Source organism: Aspergillus fischeri, genomic scaffold (genome assembly GCF_000149645.3).
Source record: "Aspergillus fischeri NRRL 181 1099437636266 genomic scaffold, whole genome shotgun sequence".
In the NCBI taxonomy this organism is placed as follows: Eukaryota; Fungi; Ascomycota; class Eurotiomycetes; order Eurotiales; family Aspergillaceae; genus Aspergillus; species Aspergillus fischeri.
The window spans coordinates 3,201,543-3,223,997 of record NW_001509760.1 but is presented as its reverse complement, the minus strand read 5'-3'; the positions used below and the strand labels follow the sequence as shown (position 1 = coordinate 3,223,997).

The 22,455-nt window shown below is 51.9% G+C and overlaps 4 protein-coding genes across 4 annotated transcripts; 3 read left to right on the top strand and 1 right to left on the bottom strand.

Moving 5' to 3' along the window:
* Window positions 1-238: 238 nt before the first annotated feature.
* NFIA_057960 (putative nonribosomal peptide synthase) lies at window positions 239-10,633 on the top strand (the record flags this gene model as incomplete). Its single annotated transcript, XM_001258342.1, has 2 exons — window positions 239-661; window positions 716-10,633. 2 exons carry the CDS (start codon window positions 239-241, stop codon window positions 10,631-10,633), a joined length of 10,341 nt encoding a protein of 3,446 aa, XP_001258343.1.
* A 2,994-nt stretch (window positions 10,634-13,627) lies between these two features.
* NFIA_057950 (uncharacterized protein) lies at window positions 13,628-14,344 on the top strand (the record flags this gene model as incomplete). Its single annotated transcript, XM_001258341.1, has 2 exons — window positions 13,628-13,961; window positions 14,016-14,344. 2 exons carry the CDS (start codon window positions 13,628-13,630, stop codon window positions 14,342-14,344), a joined length of 663 nt encoding a protein of 220 aa, XP_001258342.1.
* A 1,897-nt stretch (window positions 14,345-16,241) lies between these two features.
* On the bottom strand, window positions 16,242-18,081 carry fmqE (MFS-type transporter fmqE; the record flags this gene model as incomplete). Its single annotated transcript, XM_001258340.1, has 5 exons — window positions 16,242-16,608; window positions 16,673-17,164; window positions 17,226-17,416; window positions 17,481-17,857; window positions 17,928-18,081. 5 exons carry the CDS (start codon window positions 18,079-18,081, stop codon window positions 16,242-16,244), a joined length of 1,581 nt encoding a protein of 526 aa, XP_001258341.1.
* A 908-nt stretch (window positions 18,082-18,989) lies between these two features.
* Window positions 18,990-21,680, top strand: NFIA_057930 (putative rhamnosidase; the record flags this gene model as incomplete). The annotated part of the gene is made up of 1 exon (XM_001258339.1): window positions 18,990-21,680. One exon carries the CDS (start codon window positions 18,990-18,992, stop codon window positions 21,678-21,680), a length of 2,691 nt encoding a protein of 896 aa, XP_001258340.1.
* Between the last annotated feature and the right edge of the window lie 775 nt (window positions 21,681-22,455).

Below are 22,455 nucleotides of genomic sequence, written 5' to 3'. Positions count from 1 at the left end.
AAACTCACCTTCTGCATTAGAACGAAGGGGTTGATGCCCAGCAAAGCAAGGGGGATAGAATAATCGTCTAATGTTATGCTCCATTCGGTGTTCGAATATCATTATGTAACGACAGGGGAATATACTGTCATGAGGTATTGGGGCGGCATTAGAGGCAGACGTAAATATCAGACTCGAGCTCTTGTTGCAAATGCAAGATTCGACACGTTTTGCCATCATCTAATATACTACTCTCGTTATGGCGACCGAGCAGTACTCCCTCTTCCCGGATATCAATGATCGGATGCCCCATCCAGAAAGCACACACCACAGGTTGGAGGCTGAACTGGACACATTCAAACATGTACCTCAGTTCTGCCATCAGACCCAAGTGCAGGTTCCCTATTTTTTGGCCGCTGTGTGGGCAGTAATCCTTCGTCAGTACACCAGGAAGGAGAGAGTAGTAATGGGCCTTGAGTTCCTCAACGTGGGAGAAGATGGAGCAAAGCCGCAAAGCCAAGCACTTTCTGCGCCACTTGTGCCAGACCAGAGGGTTGGCGAGCTCTTTCGGCCTGAGAGCTGGAGCCTGAGCCCCTGCACAACATCGCATCGAGCGTTATTCAACACGGCTATAGTGATTGACCAGCAGGATAGTTTTGAACAGACGCTTGAACTGGAAGAGGTGAGATAGAATTGTATGGGGAACCAAGCTGCCACTGACTTAGGAATTTCCTAGACTTGCAGCATTATTCTTGTTGCAACAAACATAGACAAGCATCTAAAATTAAAGGTGCGATACAAGCCATGGACATTGTCGCCAGGCCACGCGCAGCTGATGTGCGACTATATCATTCACGCCATCTCATCAGTTATCGAAAACCCTCAACAAGGCATAGATGACATCTCAACTGCAATACAACGCGGCCAGATTCAGCGCTGGAACAGCCACGAGGTGGCAGAAAGGCCGTGTTGCAGCATCCACAGTCTAGTTCACGAGCAGGCGTTGCTGCATCCGAACAAACAATCCGTCCATGCCTGGGACGAGACGTTCACTTATACCGAGCTCGACGCTCTGTCCTCTCACTTGGCGGCCTATTTGCAGAGGCTTGCAATCGCCCCGGGAAAGCTGGTCGCGGTCTGTTTCGAAAAATCCGCATGGGCCATCGTGGCGCTGCTGGCCATCAACAAGACTGGCGCTGCCTTCGTGCCTCTCGACCCATCTCATCCATTGAGTCGACGGAACGAAATTCTAGACATGATTAGCCCAGCGTGTATGATTACTTCCGTGCAAGAGGCAGTCAACGTACCAGACTGGGTGCCGCACAAGTTAGTTTGTTCGCGCCAGATGATGGAATCCTTGAGAGACGAAAGAGAATATCGGGAGCCCTTCACCGACCCAGATAACCCTGCATACTGCTTCTTTACGTCAGGGAGCACCGGCACACCCCGAGGTTGTGTTGTCGGCCATGCGGCGCTTTCCTCTGTGGCAAATCACAGTCAAGCCCTACGAATTAGCAACCGGAGCCGAGTTCTCCAATTTGCATCATTTACCTTTGGAATCTCGCTCATCGAGATTTGGTGCACTTTGACCGCAGGAGGAACCATCTGCATGCCGTCGGAAGACGATCGGTATAATCGGCTCGCTGGCGCAATCACGGACATGCAGGCTGACTGGGCGCTAATGACGCCAACGGCTCTCCAAGTTCTCAGTCCGCATCAGGTTCCATCTCTTCGGACCATTGGCATGGCCGGTGAGCCGCCCCGAAAAGCTCAGATTGAGATGTGGGCCAAGGCTGTCTATCTTTTTCAGGCCTATGGCCTAACGGAGTGGGCAGGTATCTGCGCTGTTTCAGAGCAGATTCGCACTCCGGAGTCGAATAGTATTATCGGCAGATGTGCCGGGGGAAAGCTCTGGCTGGTGGACCCTGAAGACCATCATCGTTTGGCCCCAATTGGCGCAGAAGCGGAATTGCTCATCGAGGGGCCTAGCTTAGCGCTGGGATACCTGAAGGAACCGGGACGAACGGCTGAGGCCTTCATCTCCCCGCCGTCATGGATGGCTTCATTTATTGGGGAGGGTCAACAGTCCCGACGGCTGTACAGAACGGGAGATCTAGTTCGGTACCAATCGGATGGGAGTGTTGCCTATCTATCCAGGAAAGGAACCCAGGTGAAGGTACGAGGCCAGCGTGTCGAGCTTGGCGAGGTTGAATATCATATTGCCCGGCGAACGCCTACCGTCAAGAAGGTCATTGCGGAGATCGTGGAACCGGCGGACTCCGACGGACACGGTCACCCCACTTTGGCAGCCTTCCTCCTCATTGACACTTGTAGGAATGGTCTATCAGAGCACGGCGAGGTGGAGGAATCATGGTTTACCCCCGCGAATGGCAAACTGCGGGAAAGCATCCAAGAACTTAGAAGCTCTCTAAACGAGGCCCTGCCGCCCTATATGGTCCCGGACCTTTTCATCCCCACGCGCTACGTCCCTGTCACCGTTTCTGGCAAGGTCGACCGTCGGCGGCTGAGGGAGAGGGCTCATCTGTACTCGCGAGAGCGACTGGTGGCGTTGACAAAGACGATTCGGCCCAGCAGAGTCGCTCTAACTGAAAGCGAGCTCCAAATCCAGCAATGGACGGCCCAGGTACTCAACGTGCCCCTAGAACGAGTGGGACTCACCGACTTGTTCTTTGACCTAGGAGGGGACTCAGTCAGAGCCATGAAGCTGGTCGGATTGGCCCGCCAAAACCATTATCACCTGAACGTCGCCGACATATTCAAGTATCCCCGCTTGGTCAATCTAGCAGAGTTGTTGGACAAACGGCGCATCGATCAGCGAGCTGCAGAGCCAAGGGCACCCGTAAAGCCATTCCAACTTCTCAAAGACGCGGCGGACGAAGTGGCAAGAAATCGCCTCCTCCTGGAGGTATCAACGCAATGTCATGTCCCACCGGAGGATATCGAAGATATATACCCTTGTACACCAATGCAGGAGGGCCTGATCGCTCTCTCCGCCAACCGCCCTGGTGCAGGTGTTGCGCGCTTTGTATTTACTTTGCAGCGCGCTGTGGAGATACCGCGCCTCCTGACTGCGTGGCAGCATGTGATGGATAGCAACCAGATTTTGCGAACCAGAATCGTACAGACAAAGGCCAACGGACTACTACAAGTGGTCCTTCGCACCGGCCCAGCCCCTTTAAATAGGGCAAACGATGAGCTGGAGACATACCTGCGAGAGGTGGGAGCGCATACAATGGCAACTGGTGATATCCTACTAGAGGCAGCCTTGGTAAATGCATCCCGGGAAGCTAAATTCGTTATAACAATTCACCACGCTCTCTGTGACCGCTGGTCCATGCAGCTTGTGCAGCAGCAGCTTGAATACAGGTACCTCCGTCAGATAGCCGTTGCACCAACCCCTTCGTTTGCGACTTTCGTATCCCATACCTGTGTCCACCAGGACGAGGAGCAGCTACGCAAATACTGGCAGCAACAGTTCGCCGGCCTCGATGCAGGCGTACTACCCGCTATTTCATCCGTACAGACGCCGATAGCCGACAGCAACCATACCCGTGTCCTCCGACTCTCGACGGACGTGCACAAAGGATATACAAAATCGACACTGCTCCAGGTGGCCTGGGCCATCGTGCTTGCTAATCACACCTCCTCATCAGATGTCGTCTTTGGCATCACGGTAACCGGGCGCGGTGCAGCTGTCAAAGGGGTTGACCAGATGGTCGCACCGACAATTGCTAATGTGCCTCTGCGTGTTCAGCTAAGGCCTCATGAGACCCTTCTCGAAACCTTGACCAAGCTCCAAACACAATTGGGGGAGATGATTCCGTTCGAGCAGGCAGGTTTACAAAATATTCGGAGGTACAGTGAGGAGGCTGAGGCTCGCTGCCGATTTCAGAGTCATCTGGTCGTCCAACCGGCCTGGGACCACGCTACCTCCAAGTCTACGCTTTGGTCAAACGTTCAGGCTGATTCTACCGTCGTCGGGGGCTTTGCCGCTACTGCGTTAGCTTTAGTGTGTAGCCTAAACGAAGACAGCCCTGAGATTTACATTGAGGCGAACTTTGATGCGCGTATTCTTCCGGCTGAAAGGGTCCGTCTGATGCTTGACCTCTTCGAAGCCGTCATTCACCAGGCAGTTATCAATCCAGAAACCACCCTAGACGGCCTTCCCTCTGTAACTGACAGTGAGTTGCAGAGGATGAAGGCCTGGAATGAACGATCACCGCTGATGGTTACCGGTACCTGCATAACGGATCTTCTGGAGCAGCATTTTGTGCAGCGACCAGAGCATACCGCAGTTCGCTCATGGGACGGCAATTTTACGTTTGGGGAACTTGACCGGCTGTCGAGTAAGATCGCTGCCGGTTTGGTGAGCCAGGGGCTGGGAGCAGGGCACTATGTTCCCATCTTTCTGGATCGCAGTAAGTGGACAGCAGTAGCCATGGTCGCGGTGATCAAGGCAGGGGCTGCTTTCATGCTGCTGGACCCTGCCCACCCGGATGACAGACTACGATACATTTGCACCTCGCTCCGGGCTGAATTTGTCATATCATCAAAGACCATGCTTCCTCGCAGTACAACCCTTGGCCCACAAATAGCCTTCATTGAGAAGGAGCTGAACCGTGAGCCGCTGACAACGGCGCGGAGAGTACAGCCACATCATGCTCTCTACGCAGTCTTTACATCCGGATCCACTGGGACGCCCAAGGCCGTCGTAATCGAGCACCGGAACTTTGGCGCCAGTGCCGTTGCGCACAACCGAGTGCATGCTATCAAGCATACGTCCCGTGTGCTTCACTTTGCCTCTCATGCTTTTGACATCAGTATTATGGAGACGTTAAGCACGCTTCTGGCTGGGGCTTGTGTTTGCATCCTTTCAGAGTCCGAGCGGAAAGACTCGTTCCTAGATACTGCCAACCGGTTTCAGATAACTCACGCATTCCTGACCCCTTCCCTGGCTCGAACATTGGACCTCAGTCAGCTGGCATCACTGGAAGTATTGATAGTCGGTGGGGAGCCCCTGCTGCCCTCCGATCTTGGCTGTTTGACCGGCCAAAGGTTCCGGTTAGTCAATGAGTATGGCCCGGCTGAGTGCGCGGTCACGGCAACCGCACAGCACACCGTTCGATCCAACAGTGACCCCAGGGTCATTGGCCTTCCAGTGGGCTGTCGGTGTTGGGTGGTAGACTCGCAGGATCACCAACGCCTGGTCCCTATCGGCGCGAAGGGAGAGTTACTGATCGAGGGCCCTATTGTCGGCAAAGGTTATTTGAATGACGCACAGAGGACTGCAATGTCATTTATTGAACCCCCAAACTGGCACCGCAGGCTGTACCCAGACCAATCGCCGATGGGACGACTTTATAAGACAGGGGATATCGTGAGCCATATGGACGACGGTACCATCCGGATTGTTGGCCGGAAAGACCTCCAGGTCAAGGTCCGCGGGCAGCGCATTGAGCTCGAGGAAGTCCAAAGCCATGTTAAGAGATGCTTTCAGGAATCAACGGACGCTGTGGTTGAATTGGTTTCCCTCGGCCCGCAGCGTACTCCAACACTTGTCGCCTTCGTGTGTCTGAGGGACGGTAGTCGCGGTGCTGCACCCCAGGGTCTCATTCTCTCTCCCGATGCGTCTTTCCAACGAGGTGCCCACGCAGCGCATGAGCGCTTGCGCTCATTGATTCCGAGCTATATGATTCCACAGTTGTTCCTGCCAGTGTCATTCATCCCGTTAAGCGGCAGTGGCAAGATCGACCGTCGTCGTCTCCACGAGGCCGCCGAACATTTGACTGTCGATGAACTCCAGAGGCACCGGCAGGGTGACATATCCAAAATACCCCCGTCTACGCCAGATGAACGAGTCCTGCAGGAAGTATGGGCACAGGTGCTAGGTCTAGAGCGGGAGTCTGTGGGCGTTCATGACAACTTCTTCTACTTGGGCGGGGATTCCATCAAGGCCATGGCGGTTGGAACTTGCTGCCGCTCCAGGGGGCTGCAACTGGCAGTCAGCCAGGTCTTTTCACATCCGATCTTGCTTGATCAGGCGAAGCTTCTAAGTTCTGCTACCGGGTCTATATCAGCTGTGGACCCACCCCCGTTCTCTCTGGTGGATAAGGGTACAAAGGAGGCGCTGGTTCAAATCGCGGAGAAATATCAGATTTCTCCAAGGCAGATCGAAGATATCTACCCCTGCACCCCTCTTCAGGAAGGTTTTCTGGCTAGCACCGCACGCGACTCGACTGCTTATGTTGGCCAATGGATTTACCAGTTACCGCCGCACGTCGATCTTTCGAAACTGAGGAAGGCATGGGAGCATGTGGCAGGCTCTCATCCGATCCTGAGGACACGCATGATGCAGGCGCCCGACAATCGACTCTACCAGGTAGTTCTGTGCGATCCGCAGATCCCTTGGGAGGTGACGGAGGACTTCACCGAGTCTCAAATGAACAAAGCTCGCCAGCGCATGCAGCCAGGACGGCCCATGGCGTACTTTATGGTGTGTCCGGGAAACGAAACCAGGCGACCGCGGTTACACTTGACGATGCATCATGCCAGCTACGATGCTATCTCAATGACACATATCTTCCGAGACGTAGAGGCATCATACTGTGGTCAGCTCACGTTGACACCCCGTCCCTTTTCGCCCTTTATTCGCTTCCTCCAAGACGAAGCCGCAGGCCACGAGAATTTCTGGAGACAAACATTTGCAGGTCTTGAGGCCATCCCATTCCCAGAGCTGCCGTCCGTCACCTATCGCCCAGCCCCTTCGAGCGTGATTGAACAAGAAACAACGCTCGGCAATATTACCCGTCAAGGCAGCGGAGCCACAATCACCACCAAGATCCTGCTCGCCTGGGCCATTGTACAGTCTCGGTACCAGCGCAGCCGCGACGTGGTTTTCGGAGTTACCGTCTCTGGTCGGTCCGCACCTGTTCCTGGGATCGAAACGATGACTGGGCCTACAATTTCGACCATCCCTCTACGCGTGCTGATGGATGGAGAAGCACCACTGGCACAGATGCTGCAGCACGTGCAGGATACGCGGACGAACACCATTCCCCACGAGCATACCGGCCTGCAGAATATCCGCCGATTTGGGGATGATGCGCAGGCCGCCTGTTCTTTCCAGACTCTCCTGATTGTACAACAAGAGGAAGGCGAAGATGTCGGCATGTTCCAGCTGGGCGAGTCCTTAACCGAGTGGACGTCCTTCAGTAACTATGCCATCCTGCTGTCTTGTCACGCGCGCAAGAATGGTACCATCCAGCTTCAAATGTCTTTTGATCCGCAGGTAGTTGCTGAGCGCCAGATGCGACGAGTCCTATCGTACTTTGTAGATGTGCTCGCGCAAATAATGAATGGACCGCCAAACATCCGGGTGCAAGAGGTCCAACCCCTCAGTCGTTCTGACAAGGCAGAGATCATTTCGTGGAACAGCAGAATGCCACCGGTCATATCGCACCACTGTGTCCACGACATTATTCAAGAGCGATGTGAGCAATATCCGGATGCCCCGGCAGTCTGTGGATGGGATGGCGAGTTTTCGTACAGAGAGCTTGATGCATTGTCGTCCTCATTGGCGCAACACCTGGCCGCCCATGGAGTCCACCTGGAGACTGCTGTACCGCTGTATTTCGAGAAGTCAAGGTGGACGATAGTCGCAATCATGGCAGTGCTCAAGGCCGGCGGTGCTTTTGTCCTTCTTGATCCGTCACATCCGTTTAACCGGCTCCACGCCATCTGCGAGCAACTCCAGGCGCCCGTTATCCTGGTATCTGAGACATATTCGGCGGCCGGGGCGTCACTTTGTAAGGATCACATCATCGTGGGCGAGCATCACCGCCAATGGATTAACGATCTTGCACATTGGTGTGCCCCTCAAAGTCGTCCCCAGCAGGCCTTGTACATTGTTTTCACCTCCGGATCAACGGGACAACCCAAGGGGGTGGTTATCGAACACGGCTGCTACTGCACTGCCGCCGCCGCCCATATTCCGGTCCTAAATCTCAGCAGTTCTTCCCGAGTATTGCAATTCTCTGCATATGCGTTCGATGTCAGCATTATGGACATCCTAAGTACTCTCATGGTGGGCGGCTGCGTGTGTATACTGTCCGAAGCGCAACGTCGTGATGGTTTCGTAGCTGCGGTTCAAGCCATGCGCACCACCCACGCTATGCTAACCCCGACTTTTGCGCGAACAATTGCCGACTACCAGGAGCTATATTCACTTGAGGTTCTGTCACTAATTGGCGAAAAGGTCAAGGCTATAGATGTCTCGATGTGGGCCGATCGGGTCAGATTTCTCAATACATATGGGCCAGCAGAGTGCTCCGTCGTTTCCACGATTCAGGATAAGATCACCCATCAGACCAACCCAAGCAATATTGGATTCGCCACGGGAGGGACCTGTTGGGTGGTTGACCCGGAGAATCACGGAGTGCTTGCCCCGATTGGGGCCCCTGGAGAACTGGTGATTGAGGGTGCACTCGTCGCGCGTGGTTATCTTAATGCTCCGGGCAAGACAGCAGAGGTATTTATCCAGCCTCCGCCCTGGCTCCGAGAGGCACGAGGTGGGCGGTCTTCTCGTCTGTACAAGACTGGAGATATTGTTAAATATGACAGTGATGGCTCCCTGGTCTACCTTGGTCGCAAGGACTCTCAGGCCAAGGTGCGAGGGCAGCGCCTAGAACTGGGCGAGGTGGAAACCCATGTACAGCAGGCATTTCCCGGGGCAACGGACGTCGTGGCTGAAGTCATAGAGTTTGATCATGGGCAGAGTGCCCTCGTTGCGTTTGTCCTGAGAGCCGAATGCCCAGCCGAGGGCCTCTTGCAGCCGTGTAGCGACATCTTCGTCGCTGATGCCCTGCAAGCAGAGACACGTCTTGAGAGCATAGTGCCGAGCTACATGATTCCTGCCATCTATCTGCCACTCTCACACATGCCATACGGTGCTAGTGGCAAAGCAGATCGTCGACAACTACGGAAGGTGGCAGCTGCCCTGTCGCAGCAGGAGCTTCAGGCCTATCGACGGAGTTCGGATGGGGGTGAAAAGCGAGTAACGACCGAACCGGAACGCATTCTGCGAGACGTATGGTCTGAGATACTCCAGCTCCCGGCGTCGAGCATTGGGGCTGAGGACTCTTTCTTCCGGTTGGGCGGCGACTCAATCATGGCCATGAAGGCGGCACCATTGGCAAGGGAGCATGGACTACGTATTACAGTGGCCGACATTTTTGATAAACCGAAGCTCAGGGATCTCGCCGCCGTGGGAGCCCAGCATCCAGATGATGTGGCGGGCGGCCCTGACCAATTCGTTCCCCCAATGTCCTTGTCCCCAATCCAAGATCCTGCCCGGTACTTTAAGTGTCTCCGCGCACTGGGTCTGGTATCGTCCCAAGCAGAGCTGGTGGACCTTTTTCCATGCACGGAGGTGCAGTCGTTCTTCTTGGTCCGTCAAACGACACACCATTACACGTTCTCCCTCACGGGGACGGTCGATGTTGACCGTCTCCGCGAGGCCTGCAAAGTTGCCCTGAGGAAGCACACGATTTTGCGAACGCTCTTCACGATGCACGACGGTCAGCTCATTCAGGTGGTCCTTCGTGGCATGGAGCTCCCTTTCCAGCATGTTGCTGACCTTCCCGACGTCGCCGAGTTCCAGCAGTCGTTGTGGCAGGCGGATGCCACCGGAAACAAGGTGTTACCGAGCCTACCAACCCAGTTTATCCTGCTGTCCAGTCACGATAAGCGACACCATACCTTCATCATTCGCCTTCTCCATGCGCAATGGGACGCCGTCTCAATCCCGGTTCTATTTAACGATATAGCCGTTGCTTACAATGACGGTTCCATCCCTCAAGCAGTCGTCGATTACTCTGCTTTCCTGTATGAAAGAACACAGCAGCCACGAGACGCAGCTTTAGGCTTCTGGCGCAGTCTGTTGAAAGGCTCAACCCTAACTGCGCTCCCGCCCTCGGATCAAACTATCCCCACCAGCGCGGTGACGACCCTTTGGGAGAACCAGGATGTCTCGCCGCCCCCAGAGCCGCCTGCAGGGGTCACAATGGCGACATTGATCAAAGCGGCGTGGGCTCACGTCCTCTGGCAGAAGACCGGTCACCTCGATGTCACCTTCACCCAGACAGTGAATGGACGCAGCCTGCCCCTGGCCCACGCCGACAAGGTGCTGGGGCCCTGCATCAATTTTATTCCAGTGCGGGCGTCAATCGAGCCCTATTCCATGACCGCCCGCGAGTTGCTCCAGCACCTCCAGGAGCAGCACACCCGCAGTATGCGCCACGATTTTGTCGAGTTTGGCGACATTGTGCGCAATGCCACCTCCTGGCCAGCGACGACGGAAATACAATCCATTGTTCAGCATCAAAACTTTGATAGTGATTATAAGCTACCCTTGGGTGGCGTGGGGTCCACCTTCTCGCTCACGCACAATTTCACGGCGCTGTCGGAGCTTTTCGTGTTTACCTATCCATTGAAGGACCGGCTGCTTGTCCAGGTCTGCGTCTCAACTGCAGTCATGTCCCAGCCGGAAGCTGCTGGCTTACTGGCGACATTGTGCACCACCATTGAAAGGTTGGCCCGATTTCCAGATCGATACCTTGGGGATCTGCTTTCTTAGGCACAACATGCCAATTAGCCATTCTCCTTCTATTTGTCAGCATCTAGGTTTATGCCATTGTCAATCAGAACAGTATGCTGTATTCATACTTTGTCCCTCCCAGCAATTCCCCAGTCTGGAACATTGTGTTGACGTAGGAAGACCAGCACTACGCCAGTCTAAAATTAGGATAGGGGTATAGTAATATTTATCAAGTAGGGTGAAATGTGAATAACGAAGTGTAAAAGTATACCCTAGACTGGTCGTGGATTGGATTTGGATGGATCCGCAAGGGGTTCAATCCAACCCATGCGGATTATGGGTTGATCCATGACCTATCTAACCCACCCTTATATCCATGGGGATTGGATTATGGATAATGGATATATCCATACTATCTAGTCAGGTAACCTCTAGTATTCAGATTCCTACCTATTTTTCTAGTATCCTAGCCACACCACTAAGATATCTATAGGATTTATTTGATAATATAAGCAAACATGACTGCATGATTTATAGTTAAGCAGATTTCGCACCAGCACACCAAGAGCGATATATTTACTGAATATGGTTGCGGCATTTCGTAGCGTCTGTTGCATGCAGAAGACAGTGAAAATGGGCAAATCACTGCAAGACGAGGTTGAGTGCGCGGCAACACCCTGTCTGCTGTTGGCCATACACAGTCCCCAAAGTTTGGTCATCTGTGTCAGACGACCAATCCCTTATATGACAAACAGCTGGTCCAGGTGAGCCACAGAGCTGTCCGCGGAAGGCTGTCTGTAATCGCTGTCTCCGACAGGCTGACGACATGCATCCAGATAGACGACCAGAAACAACCATTACAGCATTCCAGCCCAGCGCGCTCTGGAGTTTGATGCCAGCTTGTACGAGGATTAGTCTCCTGCACCGTTCTCAACGGCCTCTAATTCAATCAAACAATCCACGCATAGTGCTCGATATATCCTACTTTAGTGGCGTTCCTTCAATTTGACATTTATCTATTAACATAAACACCAGTCAGTAGCCTTGCTTCGCGATAACTGCATCAAATCCTGAAGCTTGGCGCCTACCAAGTTTCATTTGTTCGGTTCGGGCCGTCGAACCAAATGTCTTTCCCCCAGGCCCTAGTCACCCAGTGAAGGCATTGGCGGCACACACCCCTGACGCTTCTCTCCTTAGGATGGCTCTACGTTATCCTCCCAGTAGATCGTCCGAATGCGAAGCAAGCGTTATACAAAGGATAAATTATTTCGGGTGGAAATCCTTGCTGAAGGGACGAAGGAGTCCGCTTGGCGAAGCCATAGGCCTCGCACTGAGTAAACCTCCCTCCCACCCCCGCGGCCCCTGAACCCATCATGTCTGTGTACAATGCTCCTAGGACAACTTGACTATGATTTACTAAGCAAAGAGGAAAGAGTCTAAAGACTCAACCCCCTGTTGATTTTCCTACCATGCCCCTTGTTAAGTATTACGTATGTATAGCTTAGATTCCTCTAAGATTTCTATTGGAGTTAGCCTCAAGTGTGCCAAAAGATAACTAGGTGTTTGAAGACGGACGGGGAAAGGGGAGGGAAATAAAACTCTTGGCTCTTTGCAGAGCGGCGTGTGTCGAGTAGATAAGAGCAACTTCTGCGAATGAGGGGGTCAGCCCTGTGAACTGGGGTTGGATGACAACCTTCCTTTACGAAATAGTGCAAGTGAGGGTGCGCTGAGGCACCCTCATCAATGCGCAGATGTCAGCCTCAAGTGCTGATCAAGGTCACTATTGGGTGAGGATAACCGCCGGGCACCAAAACAAGTGGCATGGGCGCCTGCCAGCCATTTCGGCAGCCACAAACGGACAGTCACCTTGACATGACATGCTCTGGATTGCAAGTCCAACTCACGTGAGGTCAGGGAAGCTGACCAGGCAAGGTTAGTTCTCAGGCCGTACAGAAGATGAGCTGGCTTGTTGCTTCAAACACCACATAGCAGGTCATGCTCCTCCCAGAGCTACATCCGCATCAACTGAACATGCCAGCAAATTTATAAAAAAAATCATGGATTTACTAAATGCCATTATTGACATTCCCGCTCTGACACTTGGGCTCGTCACAGAAATCTTCCCCCAGGCTACTTCTGCCAGTGATTATTATCTTGGCGTCTATGATATTCCCATTTCTGCGACATGCGTCTATAAAGAAGTTGTTGACTCTCAACATTTCTCTGATATGTCTGCAGCATTCGGAAAGCTGGAAGAAGAAGAGCAAGACGCATGTTCAATCCGGGTGTATCTTGACGAAGTCGGCGGCAACAGAGCCTTCCAAAAACGTCTCAAGGACCATTGGCATCGTTTTCTGCGTATAAGATCGAACGAAGACGAGTATAGCACAGGTTTTCACGCGGCCATGTGTCTATTGAGGTCTGATGCTGACCAGAATAAGTGGTACCTGGTTGAGGGTGTTGAATTCAACAGATCGAGGCAATTTTCAACCTCGAGTGACCTCTGGGAATCTTTCGGCGAACGGTCACCCTTAAGAACCCTCACTGACGAGGTGCGACAATTCCTCGAAGACCTTCGAGAAATGTTTCAAAGGCCACTGCCTGTCTTGGCATCGATCAGGAAAAGACTAAGGTTTCACGAGGCCCCAAACAGGCAATTTACAGGTCCGTCTCCATCCTTGTCGCCTGTTATTAAAAAACTAACAATATTTTCAATTAGTTCTTATCTCTTGTAAGACTATGCACCCTGAACAAACCTGGGCGGCAGCTACTAGAAACAACCGCGATCAAGAGTCATCATTTTATTCCCCTGCAGCCAAGTTAGTTTTGGAATCGTTGCTGCGACTGGAACCCGTCTATAGGCCAATTCGGACTGAAGAGAATTGGAAGCAGACATTTCTCCTCCAATATCAGCACGCCAATCTAAATCTTTTTCTTCGGTCCCTTCAAGAATTCGAAAATGAGTATGTGCCGCGACGTAGAAGGGATTTTGACGCCCGCTCGTCCAAACTGCGACGCTGGGTCCTCAGAGAAATGGCTACCGACGCCTCCTACTACTGTTTGCTGTCTAACATTGGCAATGATTTGGCGGAAACGCTTGAATCTCTCCTGAATGTTGCCATGAAGACGTTGCCTGAACTACGAGACTCAGACTTCAATACGGGGACAACGTTTTCCAGAATCGAGACAGAGCTTCGAGAATACTGTAAGGAGATCAGGAACCGCCTCGCGAGATTGAACAACGAGATGGATAAAAATGTGAAATTCCTTGACTTGGACCGGACCTTGAAACAAGCTAGAAACGTGGAGCGGCTGACGATTCTTGCCACGATATTTCTTCCCTTGTCACTTGCTGCTGGGATTCTTAGTATGCAATCAAGATTCAAGGATGCAGGAGTTCTATTATACGACTTCCTTGGAGTTTCTGTTCTTCTTGGAGCATTTGCGGTTGCTGTCGTTGTCTCATTGGCCTTCTTCAATTTGATCGAGGAAGATGTTACGAAACTTTTCAAGGCCAACATCTTTAAACGAATATGGCGACTTGTACTATGGTATTTGGCGTTGCATATCTTGGCAATAGGGTTACTTATCTTAACTTCCTTTACCGTTGGCATGTTCAAAGACGTGGTCTTGGGGTGGTTCATTCTTGGATATGGACTTGCGGTGGCCATTGGTGGCCCAATTGTCTTCGGGGTCGTCTATTCCATTGGCACGGTGCTCGCAAAGTATCTCCCCGACCGACTTCGCTAGACAATATATTTTATCACCGGGTAATCTAGTCAACCAATCGTAAGATTGATGACTGACCTAGAAGGAAGCTCAGCTCCAGGCAATTATATGGTGGGACAGCGGAGACCATGACTGGATGTACGTGATACTGATTGGGTGTGAATGATCCCCCAGGGCTTGTTCTCTCATATGGATCGAGATAGCGATAGCGGTGGTGTTGACAAAATTGGATGTTTTAGTCTAACCCTTCTGACTCTCATGACGTCTACACGCAGCGATCGTGATGCCGGCCAACGTCTTTGACCAGTGCAAACTGGCATTTGGGAAGCATATGTGTACCATACTCAAATTCTCGTTAGGACACAACATCCACAGACAAGGAACTGGTGTCCGGCGCAGCTTCAGCCTTGCCTACAACTCAGGAATTTATTATAATAATTCTAGAGCTGTGCAGCTTTAAGCTATTTATTTTTACCTAGTCCTCTCTCACTGTAGAGTCTCAATCCTATCCTATAGTTAATAATAATTAGCTCTTTCTCTTAGTAGGCTAAAACTTATGTGCGACCTTAGCCCTGCCCTCTCCCTGAGTGGTTTAATATGCCTTCTGGTTAGAAATGAACTAGTAAAGCTAAGGTTACTTGATATTTTTTATAGCAGTCCAGCTGTCACGGGCTAGGAGCCTTAGAAACCTATGACCTAGGTTTAGATAGTAAGAAATTACTAAAGAAGGAATCTAACTAGGGCCATAGCAGCTAAATATAATACGGAGTGTGTAAATAGTATATAGTCATATAATATCATAGACTACTATATTGATTAGTATATGGTCATATAACCAGCAGCTGGTGTCTAGTTTAGATATGACTTCGTGAGGGCTAAACAATTTAGTTGAACAGCCCGAGCATCCAGCGGGCCCTGCCCGCTAGGGCCGCTACAAAGGATATATAAATATTGTTAATAAAGGTCTTTAAATTATAGCTGTGTATGGTGGTGTTATTACTTAATGTATAATTCTAGCTTAGTGTGGTTTAGGCTGAACCTTTCCTAGAGGGGTGGGATAGTTATTATATAGCAAGCCTCTGTTATAGGGCTACTATCTTATTTACTCCTAGATTATAGTTTCTCTGAACTCTGTACATATGGAATATGAATATGATAGGGGGAATAAACAGCTTAGGAATAACTAAGTAATTTATTCTAATCATTAAAATACCTACATTCACTTAGCAAGCCTGTATCATCTTGAAATCCTGTAATCATAACAGTGACTTGCAGCCTAGCCAACGACCTCTCAATGGCTAGGAACCCCTCGAGCAGCCTACTCACAGTCTGCTTACATTTTCCTTTCTTCCTTTCATAGAATGTCATCATTGTCATGTGGTATTTATCCTAAATAAATTTAATAATTACACCTTCGTCTTTTACGTTTTAGGTAATGGACTCAGGAAACAATTTACCCAAAGAAGTGTAGACTAAGACACGCTCGTAAGTGTTCCCTACACAGAAGGGGAGTAGTTCCTGATGTGATAATCCTTAAGTATAATCAGATTAGCAACTGCCTTGAGAAGCTGAAAGAGATGGCAAAATAGGAAATGAGAAGCAAAATGCAGTGACTGTAAGGGACTGTTATTATAATGAAAGAAGATGACCTGAGAAGTTATAGTAAAGAATAGGTGTTCTTAACAGGTACATGATGGCTGAAGCAATGAAAGGGCAGATATCCTTTATATATTGCTATAAGCCCATCGACTCTCTCGGAAGTGAAAAGTCAACGCTCGAAAGTTGGTCAATGAACAAGGAGAAAAAATGGCTTCTTTAGCATATCCTGGTCAAGGCAGAATCTAGTCCAAATAATCTGACGCCGAATTCAGTAAGGGTGTGCTGATATACAGATCATGACCATATATAACGTAGCCCATCAGTGTCCACTCTCTGCACTGACTACCGTTTTGGAAGACTTGAAGTGTCGTGGTGCCGTTCCCATCTCATATGCCCTATCAATGTCTTCAACACTGAGGCCTGCCGTCTCGGGAACGAGGAACCAAGAGATAACAGTGACGACCACCGTCAACCCGGCATACACAAAGCCAGTCTTCGCGCCCAGATTGCCAGAATCGACGTTATACATGTAAGGGGTGATAAAATTGAACAGCCAACCGCCGATGGCGCCAACAATGAAGGCAACAGACTGCGAGTATTGGCGAAGTCGGTGGGACGAGATCTCAGGGCAGATGGTCCAGGCTACACCAACCGTGGCATATACACCGTACGAGATGAGGACGTTCCTGTAGGGAGAAAGACAATATTTAGACAAATTCTCCGTGGTAATTCAAAAGGCGGCAGACCTACATGATTACCGCAATTGCCAACTGGCTCGCCTTCTTGGTGCTGAATCCCAAGGCACCGATAGTAACCATGCAGAGAAAGTTGCCGAATAAGCCCCAGAGCCACAGTCTCCGGCGACCGATCCTTTCGTTGGAGAGCCAGCCGAGCATCACAAAGAGACAGCCGAGGAAGAAGCCGCCGATACCGATGTCGAAAACGCTGGTAACGTTGAGGCCAACGGTGATGAGAAAATAGATATTCTGCGTAAGGAACGGCACGCCAATGGCGCTGGTGCTAAACATGATGAACCCAATGGTTATGGTCCGCTTGAGATTGAAGCCCTTAAAGAGCTCGGACCAGGACGCTGAGTCGGACTGCTGCTTCCTCTCCTCGTCGAGCGCGTGGACGATTGCCCGGTAGCGTATGTGGAGGTATTGGTCGGCACTGCCGTGTAAGCGCCTGAGTGCGCTTTGGGCCTTGTCATGCTTTCCGTGTGCCACGTAGAAAACGGGAGACCTACGGAGTGGGTTCTTAGTTGCGGCTAATCAAAACATGATGAGGCAGGAGGGGAACTCACTCAGGCACGAGGAAAGCAGCAATCAAGACTAAGCCGGCAAAAGCCCACTGGATGCCAAAAACAATCTTCCAAGCAAGCGGTCTCATGTCGAGAATGAAGGCGCGCACGATTCCCAAACTCACACCCTGCATGGCCACGCCGAAGAAAACGATGGCCTGCAGGAGAGCACCACGGAGTTTGACGGGGGCAATCTACCAGCAGAACCATTGTTAGCATTCCTCCAGATAGAAGCCGTCAGAAGGGTAAATGTCGTACGTCGGCGGCGTATGTGGTTCCAGTCGCCATCAATCCTCCCACAACGGCCCCGTTCATCGTTTTGCCGACCAATAACATGCCCCTGGTAGAGGAGAAGACGAGAATGAAGGTGCCCACGATAGAAAGGATGGCGAGTGACACTGCAGTCCATCGACGACCGATGCGTTCGGCGAGGAAACCGGCTATCAGAGAGCCCAAGGCCTGGCCGAGGTTGGTCATGGACGTCCAGAGCGATGTCCAGATGGATGGCAGATACATAGACCCTGTGGCATGATTCATGGCGCCAAAGGACATGATAAATGCCGGCATGGCAATACTGGAACCATTGGAGACAGTATCATAGCCATAGTTACTCGCACAAACGAAGGGGAGGGTAGCTAGGTGTTTGACTCGGTAAGCAGCTGCAGTGCAATAGGACAGACAGCAGTCAATCTCGACGGGCCTCACCAAAGAGCAACAGGCGTCTATGCGCCTTGACTGCCTGCCAGGTCGTCATCTCCTTCTCTGCGTTCAGGAATTCCTCAATCGCCTCCGAGTTGACCTTGGCATCGTGGTGACTGGATTCGACATGTTCGATGGCTTCGACCTTGTCCTCGGGCATGTTGGCGATGCTTTTGCAGAAAATACAAGCGACCACCGAGTTAACTGCAGAATTTGTCGCGATAGGGTAGTCCGATCACATATCAGGAAACCCGCAGTTCATCATGGCATGATATAGCCCTGTCAACTGATGCAACCCCCCAGATTTTCCCATGCCAATCCCCGCATGTCGAGCCTGGCAGAAAATGTTGATCTGTGGCGCCGTGGACGGTTTCCGGGGAAGTGGACGGCAAACTCTGCTCGTCTGGCGGAGGTCGACTGGGGGAGAACTCCCTACCGGACTTGGGGGACGCGGGCGACATCGGTACTTCTTTGAACCGAAATATAATAAACAGGGGCACGATATTTATTGGATCAAGTGGCCGTGCCACGGAACTCGCGCGTTAGCGGCTTTCTACAACATGAGAAAGAGAACTAAGACGAACAGGATTGCCAGGCAGTCTGATTATAAGATAACAGACCGGGGCCATACTGTTCTGCGCTATAAATTACCTCCCATTGTAGGAGAAATGATGTCCTTAGAGAATACCGAACCTTACGTAGCAAGTTCATCTCTCATATGTTATGGCTTGCCGTACGCACCAGGCACTATACTAAATTCTGTTTCTCAACGGCGAGAGTTCATGGTCAATGTCGACTCAAGAATAATGTCTACGAGCCACGAATCTCCATCCCATCAGTCTCGGCAGCTGGTGGAGCTCGGCAAAGAACTCGGAATTGCCGATATAAGTGGACGGTGGACCAAAGTGGACGCGGATGTCTTGTCTGTCAGCCACGTGCCGTCGTGGATATTCCGACGACTTCGGAGTGACGTGCAAGACGGGGAAATGAAATGGTTCTGATATCCAATGCAGGCAATTGTGAAAGTTACCTGCATCCTCCGTGTCAAATACTGAGTTACTTGCAAAAATGGTGCGCATTGCACGGGTATGGGCCGAGCACCACGAGCCGGACACCATCGGTATTGGAGAAGCCCGGCCACGCATTTCCTGGAGCTTCGCCGGCGACGAGGAAAATTGGGAACAGACCAAGTACGAAGTTGAGATCAAACATGACGATGGAAAACTATCGTCAGTCACTATCGAATCATCTCAATCTCGACTCGTACCGTGGCCGTTCCAACCGTTGTCGTCGCGAGAGCGGGTCGAAGTCCGAGTGCGAGTTGGCGGCACTGCCAACTCATGCAGTGACTGGTCATCGCCGCTGGTGATTGAGGCGGGCTTGTTGCGCTCAGATGACTGGAGCGGATGTCAGTTGATTGAGCCGAGTCAGTCCACCGAGACTGTGCCGGGGAAGCATCGGCCGGTCATATTTCGGCGTCTGCTGGTGCTGCCCGAGGGTGCTGCCGTCAAGCGCGCACGTCTGTATATCACGGCGCATGGCATCTACGAGGCGCACATCAATGGGTCTCGGATAGGGGACCAGCTTCTTGCGCCAGGATGGACCTCGTACCAGGAACGCTTGACCTACCAGACGTATGAGATTGAACCCCAGTTGCTCGCTGGGCAGCAGATCCAGATTGACGTGGATGTGGCTGAGGGGTGGTTCTGCGGATCCCTAGCCTTTCTTCGCAAGCACAACCTCTACGGTTTCCGGATGGGGCTGATTGCTCTCATGCTTGTGGAATTGGATGATGGTACGATTGTACGGACGGGGACGGATGCGGAGTGGGTGTGGGCTCACGGGCCGATGGTTGAAGCTGGCCTGCTCGACGGCGTGACGTATGATGCTCGTGAAGGACACTCGGCGCGCACAGTATGGAAGTCGGTTCAAACAGGCTCCGACTACTGCATCACACGCCTCACTGCGCCCGACGGTCCGCCAATACGGCAGACACAGGAGCTGGCGGTGCGCGAGATCATCACGTCCCCATCTGGGAAAACAATCCTGGATTTCGGCCAGAATTTCGTCGGCTGGGTAAGGCTGAGATCGGTATCGGGACCTGCAGGGACAACCATACGTTTCCGGCATGCCGAAGTACTGGAGGACGGCGAGATTGGGGTTCGTCCCCTGCGATCCGCCAAATGCCTCGATACGCTAATTATCGACGGCGCCGCGCCAATCTCCTGGGAACCCAAGTTCACTTTTCATGGGTTCCGATATGTGGAGGTGGACGGATGGCCCGCAGCGTGTCCTCTTACAGTCGAGGATATTGTCGGGGTAGTGATCCATTCAGACATGCGACGCACCGGACATTTCCGCTGCTCGAATCCCCTGCTCAACCGGCTACATGAAAACATTGTGTGGAGCATGCGAGGCAATTTTGTTGGCATCCCAACGGACTGTCCCCAGCGCGACGAGCGACTTGGCTGGACTGGTGATATCAACATGTTTGCCGACACCGCTTCCTTCCTGTTCGACGTCAGCGGCATGCTATCATCATGGATGAAGGACATGATGGTGGAGCAAAATGCTGCGAATGGCGTCGTACCGCTGGTCATCCCGTATATTCTGGGAGATTTTGGCCCTGGAAAATCTGCCGAGGCAGTCTGGGGTGACGTGGCCGCCATGCTGCCGTGGGCTCTATATGTAACATCGGGAGATATCGAGCTGCTGCAACGGCATTACCAAAGCATGAAGGATTGGCTAAATGCTATCCCTCGCTCGGCTTCCGGTCTGTGGAAGCAGGCTGGCCACAAACTGGCCGACTGGCTAGACCCCAGTGCCCCTGCTGACGACCCCTCCAACGCCATGACAGATATGTACCTCGTATGCGATGCCTTCCTGGTACATGTTACGACGCTGGTGGCGCGAGTCGCAGCCACATTAAACGCCCCTCCGGAAGAGCAAGCATTCTACAAGAAGCAGATTGCCGACCTGCGCGACGCATTCGCCCACGAATATATCACTCCTTCCGGCCGCCTTGCATGCGATACGCAGACGGCTTACGCACTCGCCATCCAGTTCAAACTCCTCTCCACACCTGAACAGCAGAGTCACGCAGCCGAGCACCTCTCCTTACTCATCCGTCAGCGAAGTCGCTTCAAGATCGCCACCGGCTTCGCGGGGACACCATACCTTGGCCACGCGCTAACCAAGGTCGGCAAGTCCAACGTCTTCTACCGCATGCTGCTGCACCGTGAATGCCCCAGCTGGCTCTATCCGGTTACCATGGGCGCTACGACCGTCTGGGAACGCTGGGACAGCATGCTGCCCGACGGCCGCATCAACCCGGGCGACATGACTAGTTTCAACCACTATGCCTTGGGCGCGGTGGCCAGCTGGATGCATCGGACTATCGCGGGCCTTGAACCCGTGGAGCCGGGGTGGCGGGTTTTTAGGGTTGAGCCTGTCCCGGGAGGAAACCTACAATGGGCGGAGGCGGAGTACCGGAGCGTGTACGGGGACTGCCGCGTTAGATGGGAGATTAAGAGAGAGGGCAAGCAACAGCGATTATGGTTGGAGGTGGTCGTACCGCCTAATACAAAGTGTCAGGTTTGTCTACCAGGCTCATTGGACTTGATTGTCGTTGGTTCCGGGCAGAGAACATGGGAAGTCGACTATCATCCCCAGGAATGGCCCGTAAGAGCATTGCAGCCCCCCTTCAGACCTCCGGACGACATACTGCCAGAGAATGAAGTTGTGCCGCATGAATGGTAATTGGTGGGCGTCTCAACTGATGATTCACATCTGTTCATTCATTTGTGGAAATAGGCGAGGTACTCGAGTTAAATGATGTATAATCTGCGCTTCCTCCAGTACTATGCTGTCCTACTGCCCATTCACCGGTGCGTTGGGAGGATCAGTCGGATAAAGCGGCAGTTGAGCATAAGGCTAGGGCTATTTCATTATAGAGACAAGCCAAAAAGGTCATCAAAGGATGAATCGCCCAAGTATTTGGTGCCCGTGACAAGATAGAGATAATTTGTTAATGGTGGAACAGACTTGTAATGTATTCTTTTTTCTTTCTTTCACAGATTTTTGACACCAGGTCAGCATTTACCTGCAGTGGAATAGTCAGTTACGACTCCCAACTACCTTAGTTGTCTACACAGCGGTAATCGTACGACTGACTGTGGTACTCGTGGTCAACCGAATGTGGCGTTCCTATCGCCTGTACCAGTATCTTGGTCGGCACTTCCTTCACTGCGAAAGTCGAGAAATTTCTCTAAGATGGTGTGACTATGAATTACCCGTACTCACCAGCACTGGGACTGTGGCCATGACGTCCTGAAGCATAACTAAGGTGCTATAGAGTAATGCATCCCTAGAAAACATTGTGTAGTTGCGGTATCCAGGGCGTACGACCATTTCCACGCATATATATAATTAGTTGTCCGAAGCAGTCCACACGGAAGGGAGAATATTCATCTATCAGCGGCTGAACTTTCTCAATATTTGAGCAAAGTTGGTGCATATACCCCAGCTGTTTAGT